Source organism: Neodiprion virginianus, unplaced genomic scaffold (genome assembly GCF_021901495.1).
Source record: "Neodiprion virginianus isolate iyNeoVirg1 unplaced genomic scaffold, iyNeoVirg1.1 ptg000065l, whole genome shotgun sequence".
In the NCBI taxonomy this organism is placed as follows: Eukaryota; Metazoa; Arthropoda; class Insecta; order Hymenoptera; family Diprionidae; genus Neodiprion; species Neodiprion virginianus.
Genome location: NW_025804461.1, coordinates 38,424 through 54,459, shown reverse-complemented (window position 1 = coordinate 54,459; position 16,036 = coordinate 38,424). Strand labels below are relative to the sequence as shown.

At 31.4% G+C, this 16,036-nt stretch overlaps 1 protein-coding gene across 1 annotated transcript; it reads right to left on the bottom strand.

Annotated features, from left to right (window-relative positions):
• Positions 1-3,569: 3,569 nt before the first annotated feature.
• On the bottom strand, positions 3,570-5,840 carry LOC124309913 (uncharacterized). The gene is made up of 2 exons (XM_046773577.1): positions 4,303-5,840; positions 3,570-3,678 (listed from the first exon to the last, which is right to left on the bottom strand). Exons 1-2 carry the CDS (start codon positions 5,838-5,840, stop codon positions 3,570-3,572), a joined length of 1,647 nt encoding a protein of 548 aa, XP_046629533.1.
• Positions 5,841-16,036: the final 10,196 nt, after the last annotated feature.

Here is a 16,036-nt window from a genome sequence, read left to right as displayed (position 1 = left end):
ATGAAGTTGGCGGTGGGGTGAGATCCCGAAAACAAAACAAAAAGCATCTAGCAAACCCTTTGACAGCTGTCATCGGCTGTTTATGACAGTCAATGACAATTATCTTTATAGGTATCTGTTTCTGACGCGCAAAAAATGAACATGCAAACGAAAATCATCACGATGATTCCTGACAGGAATTGTCTTTTTCGCGCGTTGGCGTATTGTGTATACGGCACACAAGATCGACACGCAGAGGTGAGACTGAGTATCGTTTCAAATATAGTGGATAATTGGTCTACATTTGCGGGTTTTATTACAGGTAATGAGTCAAACGGTGCTGTGATTAGGTGACCTGGTGATTACAAATCACATATGAATAAAAATGCAATATATGCAGCTGCGGATATTTTTAAGATATGTTTAATCGTGTATCGCGAAGAACAAATTCATCCACACCGGATCGGATCACAAAATGGAACACAATTCTCGCTACTCTTCACCGGCGACGGAGACAGTGGACACTTTGATGTCTTGCAGAACCAAAATAAAAGTCAGATAGCGAGTAATAAGTATCAAACGTAACAAGCAAATTATAGTCTCTCTATTAAATCTAAATATATCACCAAACAGTCAAAAGGACAGCCAGGATTTACGATGACAATGGAGAAAGGAGGAGTTTCAAGCAGCAGACAAGGCGATGAAGATGGTGGATGGTCGAAAGTATCACAAAGGAAAAAGGAAAATAAAATTTTAAGTGCGAAGAACCAAATAAGCCAGAGAATAAAAATAAACAAATATTCCTATAACCAGGCAAGAGGACGACCATGATCGATGTTGACCACAAGAGAAAGAGGTGTTTTACGGAGTGAACAGCAACATAAATATAGAGAAAAAAATAATGTAAAGAAGGTGATTTTGGAGAATAACGGGCAGAGCGGTAGCAAAAATAATTCAGCAAGTCAAGGAGATAGATAGATATCAATAGAGAAGGAACACCAATTTTCAACCAACGAATGGAAGCTTAGATTGATGAAAAAAAGAAAAGTAAGCACAGAAGGAATTGAAGTGGACAGCAAGTGCAGACCTGTCATCAAATCAACATGAAGGAATTCGCCTGTCTACTAGACAATGCGTAAGGAAATAGTGAGGCGCGCAGCGCCGAGTGCCCGAGGCGCGTAGCGCCGAGATGGGGTTGGCGCGCGAAGCGCGCAGGGGCGAAGCCCCTAGTATGTATATAATGTAATTTTCCATTTACTTTTAAAAAAAGAGAAATTTGAAAAAAAAAAAATTTTCTACGTCACATGAATTTTTTAAAATTGTACATAGTTATTGGAAAAATCCTATATATTTTCTAATTATCTGCTCACATATTAATTAAAATGAAGATATCATTCATTAGAAAAATGCCATTTAATCTACTTCATGAATTGTAATTTGGAACATTTATACAATGAATTAGAACTCATTATGGAATTCAAAGAAAACATACGGATAGATGGATCATTATTTATTTGATTCCATGTTTCTAATTTTCAAAAATTAATCATTCTTCAATTTAAGAAAAATAATTTATTTAAATAAATCATTTTTCATTTGAATAAATTATTTAACCTCATTACCTCCATTTATATTTTACTATATTAATGTATAATATGAATATATATAAATATATATATATATATGTGTGTTTGTCTATATATATATTATAATATTGAATTTACTTTTAAAAAGACAGAAATTTCGAAAAAAAAATTTTTTTTACATGATTTAAGGTTTTGAAAATTATATATAATTATTAGGAAAATTTCATAAATTTTTTTAATTATCTGCTTGCATATTAATTGGAACAAAAATATTATTTATTAGAAAAATGCCGTACAATTTACTTCATGAATTGTAATCTGGAACATTTATAAAATGGATTAAAACTTATCATGGAATATAAAGACAACATACTGATAGATAAATTATTATTTATTAGATTTCATATTTTTATTTTTAAAAATTAATTTTTTATTAATTCAAGAAAAATAATTTATTTAAATAAATCATTTTTTATTTCATCAAATTATTTAACCTAATTGACTTCTTTCATATTCTATTATATTAATGTATAATGTAAGTATACATAAACACATATATGTGTGTGCGTATATATATATATATATATATATATATATATACATGTACATATATGTGTCAATATATATATGTATATATTTATATATATGTTATAATTTTTAATTTTCTTTTAAAGAAAGAGAACTTTCTGACAAAAAATTTTTTCCACATTATTCAAATTTTTCAAAATTATATATGATTCTTGAAAATTCGAAGTATTTTTTAATTATCTGCTCACATATTATTTAAAATGAAAAAATTATTTATTAGAAAAATGCCGTACAATTTAATTTATGAATTGTAATCTGGAACATTCATAAAATGGATCAAAACTTATTACGAAATTCGAAGACAACATACTGATAGATTAATTATTATTTATTTGATTTCATATTTTTAATTTTTGAAAATTATGTATTCTGTAATTCAAGGAAAATAATTCATTTGAATAAATCATTTTTTATTTTATTACATTATTTACCCTAATTACCTTCATTTATATTCTATTATATTAATGTATAATATAAATATATATAATTATATATATATATATATATATATATATATATATATATATATATATATATATATGTGTGTGTGTGTGTGTGTGTGTGTGTGTGTGTTTATATATATATGTATATCATAATTTTCAATTTACTTTTAAAAAAAGGAAAATTTGAGATAAAAAATTTTTTTCACATTATTTCAATTTTTTAAAATTATGTATAATTATTAGAAAAATCCTGAATATTTTCAATTATCTGCTTATATATTATTTAAAATAAAAATATCATTCATTAGAAAAATGCCGTCCAATTTACCTCATGAATTGTAATCTGGAACATTTATAAAATGGATTAAAACTTATTATGAAATTTGATGAAAACATACAGATAGATGAATTATTATTGATTAAAGTTATTCTTGGATATGAAGGTCACAACTCAAAACACTTTTTATCGTGTTAACGTTTCGGCCCTGGTGGGGGCCCTCCTCAGAACAATTTTATTTAAATATCTGTCACGAACAAAATAAAAAATAATATACAAATAGGTTTGACAAAATAAGACATATTGATGTAAATAATATGCAAAGGTGTTGAAGCAAGTATAAAAGAGAGATTACCTCATATGCGATAACACTTCCAATTACATAAATGCGTGTTGATAATTGAAGAATAAATAGAACAAAAAGGCAAAAACGACAAAAAACGAAACACACTGCGTTCGCGACACGTAACTCCCACGAATTCATAATTATAGTTGGTTTGTTAAAAGAAATAAAATACACAGCCGTTATGGTTGAGTCAGAGCACATAAGCACAGTGGAACGTCTAGTGTGTAGTCGGAAGAGGTCGATCTCAATAGTTATCAGAGCAACGCAGAGTCAACGGGTTAAACGGAAAACAAAATTTTTTTGTGTTAAGAAGGTAAAATCGAGAGCAAGCTCAGTCGGTAATGGACAAATTACGAAGGTCGTATCACAGAGGTGTAAATATTGCTTAGGTGTTCTATATCTTGTTTACGGTTGACAGAATTAGGATGTGCTACGATATTGCACATTTCTAACAGAAGCCTATTATAATACAAAGGTTCAACATCAATAATGCTAGCTTGAGAATAGTTAAAAGAGTGGTCGAAATCGATGGCATGTCTCGTCAATGCAGTATAATTATCCTCGTGTTCGTGGATGTTGCGTCTATGTTCGGTTATCCTGGTGTGTAGTTGTCTACTAGTTTGGCCTATGTAAGCCTTGTTGCAATGATTGCAAGGTATTTTGTAAACTACACCCGAGCGATTGACCAGGGGTAAGGGGTCTTTACCCGAATCAAACATCGAGGATATATCATGTGTACATTTGCCCACAAATTGAATTTTGTATTCGGAGAATGTTCTATTAAGAGACTCAAACAGACCCGCTACATAAGGGATGGAAATATAGTTTTTTTGAATGGTCTGTGTAGTAGTTGTATCGAGATTGTTGTTAGGGCTAGTAGATGACAAGATGGAATCATATTTAAACTTTATATGTTTGTTAAGCAGGCGAGATGGATAGTCGTTCTTAAATAGTACCTGCTGAATCAAGGACAAATTTTTATTGTGAAATTCCATGCTTGAGAGTCGGATCGCTCTGTCAACTAAGCAATTGATCGTTCCAATTTTGTATGATTTGGGATGGTGAGAATGGTAATTTAAATACCTTTGTGACCAAGTAGCCTTGTGGAACCAATCAGTTTTAATGAGCTGATTGTCATTGATAATCAGGACATCTAAAAAGCTGATTTGGTGATTAGACTCTAATTCAGATGTAAATTGTAGTCTCGGATGGAAACTATTGAAAACTGAAAGCATTTCTGCGACTTTATGCGAAGGGACAGCTGTAATTATGTCGTCTACGTATCTGAAAAAGAATGAAGGCTTGAAGTCTAGTTTATTAAGACAGTGTTGTTCAAGGTCATCCAAAACCAAATCAGACAAAATTGGAGAGAGCGGTGAGCCCATAGGTAAGCCAAACGTTTGGGCATATATGTTGTGGTTAAATTTAAATATGGCAGCCTTAAAACATATTTGTAATGCTTTTAAGAGTTCGTTACGTGGGACCGGAATTTTGTCCACCAGCTGATGCCAGCGCTGTTTGACAGCGTTGATTGCCAGATCTTGTGGTACATTAGTGAATAAGGATATAACATCCAGTGAAACTGAAATATAATCAGCTGGAAGACGAAGGTCCCTAATAGCATTCACCAACGCAAAACTATCTCTTATCCGTGACAAAGGAGGTATGATGTTATTACCTATCCATTTACTAAGGAAACGAGCCAAATTGATCGTCGGACTATCAGTGAAGGACACAATGATTCGTACCGGTGTATCAGGTTTATGGATTTTCGGTAGTCCATAAGCTCTAGGTGGTAGGCAATCCGTTTTAGCAATTTGACGTCTTAGTTGATTAGAGATGAATTTGCTATTGACCCAATCGGTTGTTAGTTTTTTTACTTCTTGTTGCAAAGTAGAAGTGAGATCATATCTAACAACTTTATAAGAATTATTGTTAGATAGTTGTTGCAACATTTTGGCCTCGTACATTAGTTTGTTCATAACAACAGTCTTGTTTCCCTTATCCGCTTTCAAGAAAAGCAAGTCCTTATTGTTGTTTTGGAAGATCTTAGTTTCTTTGATTTTTTTGTGAAGGACATTCTTATCGGCGTTAAGGGGAGCAGGAGTGTTAATGAACTTTTTAATTGTATTGGTGAAATCTTGCCGAGCCGTATTGCGAGAATTAGAAGGAATGCAGGAGATCTTTGATTCGAAATCCGATATGAGTTTGTTGGTTGGAATGCGGTTATTCTTAAAAGGAATGCCATTTTTAGGTCCCATTTTTAGTACGTCGATAACATTGGCCGGAATCTCGGTGCTACTGAGGTTTACTAACCAATTTTCAGAGGTCGTGTCAATTGGATTAGAATTGAGTCGTTTTTTGTTATTGATCAGACTAGCTAGCTTGTTGATATTAGCCGTCTTGTAAGCGTTGAAGGCCGGTTCTAATTTCAAGTGTTGCGTGTCGAAGAATTTTTTTGACACTTCAACCGGTAATTCAATTAAGATGTCATTCTCCAGCGACAACAAAATATTTTGGTATTTAACGATGGTCGCGTGAGCGTCACTAATCTCAAGATTGAGTACCGACCTTTGAAATTTGTATACATTGTGTGTGTAAACAGAACGCGACTTAGACATTTTAAAATTAATACCGTTCGAAATAAGCTTAGGGAATTTTAAATGAGTTGGTAGAATCGATCTTTTCTTGCAGTTGAGAAGAAAGATGCGGTGGTTTTTTAGCTTCAACAAGGACTCGGATATGGTGGCCCAACGTCGCAGCTTCCCCGCCAAAGTCTTTCCGTATGCAAGAGAGATGTCATGAAAAAACCCCATGGTTCCCACGTTTTATTCCGTTAATATGATGAAGAAGATCTTGACCTTGGAGATTTGTTGATTAAAGTTATTCTTGGATATGAAGGTCACAACTCAAAACACTTTTTATCGTGTTAACGTTTCGGCCCTGGTGGGCCCATTTGGCTCGTTTCCTTAGTAAATGGATGGGTAATAACATCATACCTCCTTTGTCACGGATAAGAGATAGTTTTGCGTTGGTGAATGCTATTAGGGACCTTCGTCTTCCAGCTGATTATATTTCAGTTTCACTGGATGTTATATCCTTATTCACTAATGTACCACAAGATCTGGCAATCAACGCTGTCAAACAGCGCTGGCATCAGCTGGTGGACAAAATTCCGGTCCCACGTAACGAACTCTTAAAAGCATTACAAATATGTTTTAAGGCTGCCATATTTAAATTTAACCACAACATATATGCCCAAACGTTTGGCTTACCTATGGGCTCACCGCTCTCTCCAATTTTGTCTGATTTGGTTTTGGATGACCTTGAACAACACTGTCTTAATAAACTAGACTTCAAGCCTTCATTCTTTTTCAGATACGTAGACGACATAATTACAGCTGTCCCTTCGCATAAAGTCGCAGAAATGCTTTCAGTTTTCAATAGTTTCCATCCGAGACTACAATTTACATCTGAATTAGAGTCTAATCACCAAATCAGCTTTTTAGATGTCCTGATTATCAATGACAATCAGCTCATTAAAACTGATTGGTTCCACAAGGCTACTTGGTCACAAAGGTATTTAAATTACCATTCTCACCATCCCAAATCATACAAAATTGGAACGATCAATTGCTTAGTTGACAGAGCGATCCGACTCTCAAGCATGGAATTTCACAATAAAAATTTGTCCTTGATTCAGCAGGTACTATTTAAGAACGACTATCCATCTCGCCTGCTTAACAAACATATAAAGTTTAAATATGATTCCATCTTGTCATCTACTAGCCCTAACAACAATCTCGATACAACTACTACACAGACCATTCAAAAAAACTATATTTCCATCCCTTATGTAGCGGGTCTGTTTGAGTCTCTTAATAGAACATTCTCCGAATACAAAATTCAATTTGTGGGCAAATGTACACATGATATATCCTCGATGTTTGATTCGGGTAAAGACCCCTTACCCCTGGTCAATCGCTCGGGTGTAGTTTACAAAATACCTTGCAATCATTGCAACAAGGCTTACATAGGCCAAACTAGTAGACAACTACACACCAGGATAACCGAACATAGACGCAACATCCACGAACACGAGGATAATTATACTGCATTGACGAGACATGCCATCGATTTCGACCACTCTTTTAACTATTCTCAAGCTAGCATTATTGATGTTGAACCTTTGTATTATAATAGGCTTCTGTTAGAAATGTGCAATATCGTAGCACATCCTAATTCTGTCAACCGTAAACAAGATATAGAACACCTAAGCAATATTTACACCTCTGTGATACGACCTTCGTAATTTGTCCATTACCGACTGAGCTTGCTCTCGATTTTACCTTCTTAACACAAAAAAATTTTGTTTTCCGTTTAACCCGTTGACTCTGCGTTGCTCTGATAACTATTGAGATCGACCTCTTCCGACTACACACTAGACGTTCCACTGTGCTTATGTGCTCTGACTCAACCATAACGGCTGTGTATTTTATTTCTTTTAACAAACCAACTATAATTATGAATTCGTGGGAGTTACGTGTCGCGAACGCAGTGTGTTTCGTTTTTTGTCGTTTTTGCCTTTTTGTTCTATTTATTCTTCAATTATCAACACGCATTTATGTAATTGGAAGTGTTATCGCATATGAGGTAATCTCTCTTTTATACTTGCTTCAACACCTTTGCATATTATTTACATCAATATGTCTTATTTTGTCAAACCTATTTGTATATTATTTTTTATTTTGTTCGTGACAGATATTTAAATAAAATTGTTCTGAGGAGGGCCCCCACCAGGGCCGAAACGTTAACACGATAAAAAGTGTTTTGAGTTGTGACCTTCATATCCAAGAATAACTTTAATCAACAAATCTCCAAGGTCAAGATAAATCTTCTTCATGACTTATTATTTATATAATTTCATATTTTCATTTTCAAAAATTAATTATTCATCGATTCAAGAAAAACAATCTATTTAAATGAATCATTTCTTATTGTATGAAATTATTCAACCTAATTACCTTAATTCATATTTTATTATATTAATGTTCAATATAAGTACACATAAATATATATATACCTATATATGTGTGTGCGTATATATATATATATATATACATATACATATATGTATCTATTTACCTATTTACCTATACATGTATGTATATATTTATATATATGTTACAATTTTTGATTTTCTTGTAAAGAAAGACAACTTTCTGACGGAAAATTTTTTTTACATTATTTAAATTTTTTAAAATTATATATAACTAGGGGCTTCGCCCCTGCGCGCTTCGCGCGTCAACCCCATCTCGGCGCTACGCGCCTCGGGCACTCGGCGCTGCGCGCCTCGTTATTCGGCGCTTCGCGCCTCACTATTTCCTTACGCATCGTCTAGTAGACAGGCGAATTCCTTCATGTTGATTTGATGACAGGTCTGCACTTGCTGTTCACTTCAATTCCTTCTGTGCTTACTTTTCTTATTTCCATCAATCTAAGCTTCCATTCGTTGGTTGAAAATTGGTGTTCCTTCTCTATTGATATCAATCTATCTCCTTGACTTGCTGAATTATTTTTGCTACCGCTCTGCCCGTTATTTTTCATTATCACCTTCTTTATATTATTTTTTTCTCCAAATTTGTGTTGCTGTTCACTCCGCAAAACACCTCTTTCTCTTGTGGTCAACATCGATCCTGGTCGTCCTCTTACCTGGTTATACGAATATTTGATGGATATTATTCTATGGCTTATTTGGTTCTTCGCACTTAAAATTTTATTTTCCTCTTTCTTTTGTGATACTTCCGACCATCCACCATCTTCATCGCCTTGTCTGCTGCATGAAAATCCTCCTTTCTCCATCTTCATCGTAAATCCTGGCAGTCCCTTTGACTGTTTGGTGATATATTTAGATTTAATATTATTTGATTGTTACTTTTTATACTGATTACTCACTATCTGAATTTTATTTTGGTTCTGCAAGACATCAAAGTGTCCACTGTCTCCGTCGCCGGTGAAGAGTTGCGAGAATTGTGTTTCATTTTGTGATCTGATCCGGTGTGGATGAATTTGTACTTCGCGATACACGATTAAACATATCTTAAAAATGTCCGTAGCTGCATATATTGCATTTTCATTCGTATGTGATTTGTAATCACCAGGTGACCTAATCACATCACCGTTTGACTCATTACCTGTAATAAAACCCGCAAATGTAGACCAATTATCCACTATATTTGGAACGATACTGAGTCTCACCTCTGCGTGTCGATCTTAAGTGCCGTATACACAATACGCCAATGCGCGATAAAGACAATTCCCGTCGGGAATCATCTTGATAATTTTCGTTTGCATGGTCATTTTTTGCGCGTCAGAAACAGATACCTATAAAGATATTTGTCAAAGACTGTCATAAACAGCCGATGACAGCTGACAAAGATGCTTTTTGTTTTGTTTTTGGGATCTCACCCCACCACCGACTTCATGCGTATACTATTGTTATTATAATCTTTTTTTAACTATTGTTATTATAATCTTTTTCTACGTTCATTTGTTTGAAACTTTTTTATTAGATAGAGAGATTATTAGAAAATTACTAAATTTTTTTCAATCATCTGCTCACATATTAATTGAAAAAAAAATATTATTTATCAGAAAAATGCCGTACAATTTACTTTATGAATTGTAATCTGGAACATTTATAAGATAGATCAAAACTTCTTGTGAAATTTGAAAACAACATACTGTTAGATGAATTATTATTTATTTAATTTCATATTTTCAATTTTTGAAAATTAATTATTCTTCAATTTAAGGAAATAATTTATTTGGATGAATCATTTTTTATTTTATTACATTATTCACCTCAATTACCTTCATTTATATTCTATTTATATTAATGTATAATATATATATATATATATGTATATATATATATATATATATATATATATATATATATATATATATATATGTATATATATATATATATATATATATATATATATATATATATATATATATATATACGTGTGTGTATATATATATATATGTATAGTATAATTTTCAATTCACTTTTAAGAAGAGGGAAACTAAAAAAAAAAATTTTTCTTACATTATTTCAATTCTTTAAAATTATGTATAATTATTGGGAAAATCCTAAATATTTCTAATCATCCGCTTATTTTTTATTCTATTTCATTTTTTTACTTTTCACTTTTCAATTCACTTTTAAAAAGAGGGAAATTGGAAAAAAAAATTTTTTTTCACATTGTTTCAATTTTTCAAAATTATGTATAATTATTAGGAAAATCCTAAATATTTCATATTATCCGCTTATTTTTTATTATATTTCATTTTTTCATAATATCTTTCATTCATAATCATTTTTTATTTTCTTACATGATTTACCTTAATTACCTTTATTTATAATCTATCACATGGATGTATATTATAAATATATGTGAATGAATATATATATATATGTATATTATAATTTTCAATTTTACTTTCAAAAAGAGGGAAATTTAAAAAAAAATTTTTCTCACATTTTTTCAATTTTTTAAAATTATGTATAATTATTAGAAAAATCCTAAATATTTTTAATCATCCGCTCATTTTTCATATTCTTTCATTTTTTGATTATTTTTTTCACTAATGATCATTTTTTATTTGATTACATGATTTACCTTAATTACCTTCATTTATATTCTACTATATGGATGTATAATATAAATATATGTAAATAAATATATATCTATATATATATATATATACAAATATACATATGTATATTATAATTTTCAATTCACTTCTAAAAAGAGGAAAATTAAAAAAAAAAAAATTTTTTTCACATCATTTTAATTTTCTCAAAATATGTATAATTATTGGAAGAATCCTAAATATTTCTAATTATCGGCTCATTTTTTATTTCATTTCATTTCTCTATCATTTTTTTCATTTATAATCATTTTTCATTTTATCTCATTTTTTACCCTAATTACCTTAATTTATATTCTATTATGTGAATGAATATATATATATGTATATAGATATATATATATAAATATATATATATCTATATATATATGTTTATTATAATTTTCAATTTTGCTTTTGAAAAGAGGGAAATTTAAAAAAAAAATTTTCTCACATTTTTTTAACTTTTTAAAATTATGTATAATTGTTGGAAAAATCCTGAATATTTCTAATTATCCGCTTATTTTCTATTCTATTTTATTTTTTTATAATTTCTTCCATCTATAATCATTTTTCATTTTATTACATTATTTACCTGAATTACCTTCATTTAAATTTCATTATATGGATGTATATTATGAATGTATGTATATATATATATATATATATATATATATATATATATATATATATAAATATATATATGTATATTATAATTTTCAATTTACTTTTAAAAAGAGGGAAATTGAAAAGAAAAAAATTTTTCTATCATTATTTCAATTTTTTAAAATTATGTATAATTATTATGAAAATCCTAAATATTCCTAATTATCCGCTTATTTTTCATTCCATTTTATTTTTTTATAATTTCTTTCATTTATAATCATTTTTCATTTTATTACATTATTTACCTTAATTACCTTTATTTATATTCCATTATATGGATGTATATTATAAATGTATGTAAAAAAATATATGTATATATGTATATATATCTATATATATATATATATATATATATTTATATATATATATGTATATATATATATATATGTATATGAATATACTGTAACGTTAAGTCTTTTCTGCCCCTCGTCGAGCGCTAATTTGTAACGCTAAATGTTGTTACTTTCGAATGAGGACTTACCGTTGACACTTTGGCGCGATTCTCTACTTATCCGCAATATTAAACTACAACAAAATAATTAAGTTGGGCGCCAGACGCGTAGCGTCGATTCTCAAAGAATAATATAAATCAATAAAATTAACACAAGACCGTGCAAAAGGGATAAATAGAGAACCCGTTGTATGGCTGGCTAGGCACAGGTACGATCGCGTACATCCCGGTAGAGTGGCGGAGGTCAAGGCAGCTAGCAGTAATTCCAGAATTAAAGAAGATAACCAAATAAAGAATAAACTCCAGTTAAAAGGAAAATGAATAAGTCAGTCGATCATGTATTCTCGAGAAGGTTACATAAGTGAGATGTTATCGGTAGCGGTAGTAAATAAAACAGGTAATCGTTGTTTATAAAAAAATATCGGTAGAAAAGCAGTAAACGGTAGCTTTAACACGAGAGACGGTAGTTAACAGAGAAAAATAGACGTAGGCCGAGAGATGCGATATAATGCAAGAGTTGACTTAGAACTACACGTCACTGGGCGACGTGATCTTACCCAAGTTGCAAATGACGCTACGAAAATTATTATTCTGTTAATTAGAACGAGAGAATTTTACTGCGATCGGTAGAAAACAACGAAACGGGAGTTCGGTAGAGGTACGACAAATTTACCATAAATTATAACCAAGATGAGAGATTGACAGTTAGTAACAATTTACTAAGTTGGCAAACGATCGACTCGGTAGCCTTCGGTAGAGTTATTCATACGGTAGATTCGATAACTTATAATCATTACATAATTGAGGAATTAAATAGTGAATTCCTAAACATAACTTTTGAGAGAATACCAAAATACAAAGTTATGAGAGTGAGAGAATTTCGGAGAATTTACAAAATAGAGAAATATACAAAAATACACCGCAATACAAAAGAATAAGTCACAGAACTTAATTTAACAAAATACAGGCAAATAAATAACAGGCAAAAATAATATAAAATGGTCAATAATAATAAAGGAAAATGCGGTAATATCTAAAGGTGATTCTACGCTCGCTTGTACTCCATAGAACTCGATATACGATACAATAGGCACAAAAATAAATAAAAATATAATAAGCAATAGCAGAAATAAAATATAAAGCACACTACTATTACAAAGAGAGTATGGAATAAAATATGAAGCCAATAGGGCTCAAAATACGATAGAGACTACAGAAGCAAGATAATAGAGATTCACAAATAAGCAGAAAAGTCATAAATACAAGAGATAATTATTTGGCAGTTACGAGGTCGCTCAGATACGAAAATAATGAATTACTGAAATCATGCAGCCACACGGAAGTCGTGGACCATGATTCACACAAAATGGCATCACACGATGCAATCAAGAAACAATAAATATAATATTAATGACCGGAATCATGCAGCCACACGGCGGCTTACAGCAACTTTAACCGTGGACCATGATTCACGCAAAATCGATAAATATTACGAGAAAGAATAGAAATTGTGAGCAACTTCGTAGCAGTACAATTCAAAGGCAAAAGCCTTACCTTAACGGTCGATCTCAGGCACACAAACTGATTTTAATTTAAACTATATACTATAAAATAACAAAACTGGGAAGAAAAGGAAAAAGAGAAGGAAAAGAATTTAGAAAGATAAAGGATAGCGGTAGGATGGACGGTAGAACGATAGCGGTAAGATAGACGGTAGAACGGTAGCTTAAAACGGTAGAGAGGTCGGGAGAGCGATTGGAAAACTGAAGCTGTTCCTCAACAGGTCGAGCGTAGAATAGCAGGTCGTAGTTCAGCTCGCCGATCTCGCGGTTGTCGTGAGGTGATTCTTCTTCTTTGATTGGTCGCTTGACCCCCACCGCAAATAGGCCATCCCCCTGTGGCGAATATCGGTTACTGCGTGGTCGTACGTTTTCCAAAAATTACCGCTAGATGTTGTGCAAGGTGCTGCTCGCGATTTCGTCGTTGACACCAACTCGTACGGTTTCATAGTCGCTCCAGTTTGCAGTCCAGGCTGCCTATCCTCGGGGACTTCTTCGACAGAGGCATACAGAGGGTGCCTCTCGGTCAAAGTTACCGGGTGGAGAGTGACGCCTCATTGTTCACCTCCACCGGCTTTTGTACAGGCAGTAGCTAGCTGCCTGTACCTGAGGCCGTGCAGTCAGACGGTTGGCCAAACCGTGGACCACGACCCACACAATCGGTCCTCGTCGATAGGGAGGCGGCTAGTTCCTCTTTGAAGAACGATGCCCCCGGCCGCCGGGAGGATTTTTATCTCCCTGTTCACCGGCAGTCGAGGCGATACGGAAGGTTCGGATGGATGCTACCCCAGGTGTATATAAAGGTGCACCAAGGTAGCCAGTGTAGTCTGGTGAGACCGTCAGTAGGCGAAGTCGTCGAGAGCTGCAAACGGTAGATAGTGGTCCCTTGTTGATCGGGATCGTAGTCGTCCAAGTACCTGGTTAGCTTGCGCCGAAGCGCGAAATAAAGAATTTACAGAAAAGAATTAGTTAAAAGTAGATATTGCCTATTTTGTATCGAGTTCGTTTGGAGTACCCTGCTGAGGACGCGTAAATTAAAAATAATAGCGGTTGTGTGCCCTTGTGACGGGCGATTCTGAAACGCCACGTTACAATACATATATATATATATATATATATATATATAAATATATATATGTATGTTATAATTTTCAATTTACTTTTGAAAAGAGGGAAATTGAAAAAAAAAATTTTTTTTCCACAATATTTCAATTTTTTAAAATTATGTATAATTATTAGAGAAATCCTAAATATTTTTAATTATTCGCTTATTTTTCATTTTATTTCATTTTTTCATAATTTTTTCCATTCAAAATTATTTTTTATTTTATTACATGATTTACCTTGATTACCTTCATTTACATTCTATTATAAGGCTGTATAATGTGTGTGTGTATATATACATATGTATATTTTAATTTTCAATTTACTCTCAAGAAGAGGAAAATTGACAAAAAAAAAATTTTTTTCACATCATTTCAATTTTTCAAAATTATGTATAATTATTAGGAAAATCCTAAATATTTCTAATTATCTGCTTATTTTTTATTCTATTTCATTTTTTCATAATTTCTTTCATTCATAATCATTTTTTATTATATTACATGATTTACCCTAATTACCTTCATTTATATTCTATCATATGAATGTATAATATAAATATATGTAAATAAATTTATATATATATATATATACATATATATAAATATATATACTTATATTATAATTTCCGATTCATTTTTAAAAAAAGGGAAATTGAGAAAAAAAAATTTTTTCACATTATTTCAATTTTTTAAAATTATGTATAATCATTAGGAAAATCCTGAATATTTGTAATTATCCGCTTATTTTTTATTCTATTTCATTGTTTTATAATTTTTTTTATTCATAATCATTTTTCATTTTATTACATTATTTACCTTGATTACCTTCATTCAAATTTCATTATATGGATGTATATTATGAATGTATGTAAAAAAATATATGTATATGTGTATATATATATATAAATATATATAAATATATATATATATATAAATACGTATATACATATATATGTATATATATATATATATGTATATATCCATATACATACATATATATATTAGGGTGCTTTTTTTTTGGACTATATTTTTTTTTTTTTGGTCCCATCGTGAAATTTTGTTGGAAATACAACAAAAAAAATTCCCTGAAAGGTTGAGCCCTTAATATTAATATTAAGTGCTCGCCCAATGCATGTAAAGATTTCCCGCTTAAAATACACGTAAACTTCAATTTTTTTCTTTAAAACATCTACAGTTCAGAGGCATTCTATGGTGTAGTCTAGGACGTCAGCAGGTTTTCTTCAAAGTGAAATGCTCTACAAAAGTGCTCATTGCGGTGAAGTCGTACGGGCCACCCAAACCCAATTTTTTCATGAAATTCTTGTCTTTTTGCCCGTATC

Bases quoted from the DNA above. Each gene is read 5' to 3' on its own strand.
- LOC124309913 (XM_046773577.1), bottom strand. From the start codon at position 5,840: ATGTCTAAGTCGCGTTCTGTTTACACACACAATGTATACAAATTTCAA. The intron at 3,679-4,302 runs GTATTTAAATTA...GTATTATAATAG, and splicing joins AAGGCTACTTGGTCACAAAG to GCTTCTGTTAGAAATGTGCA.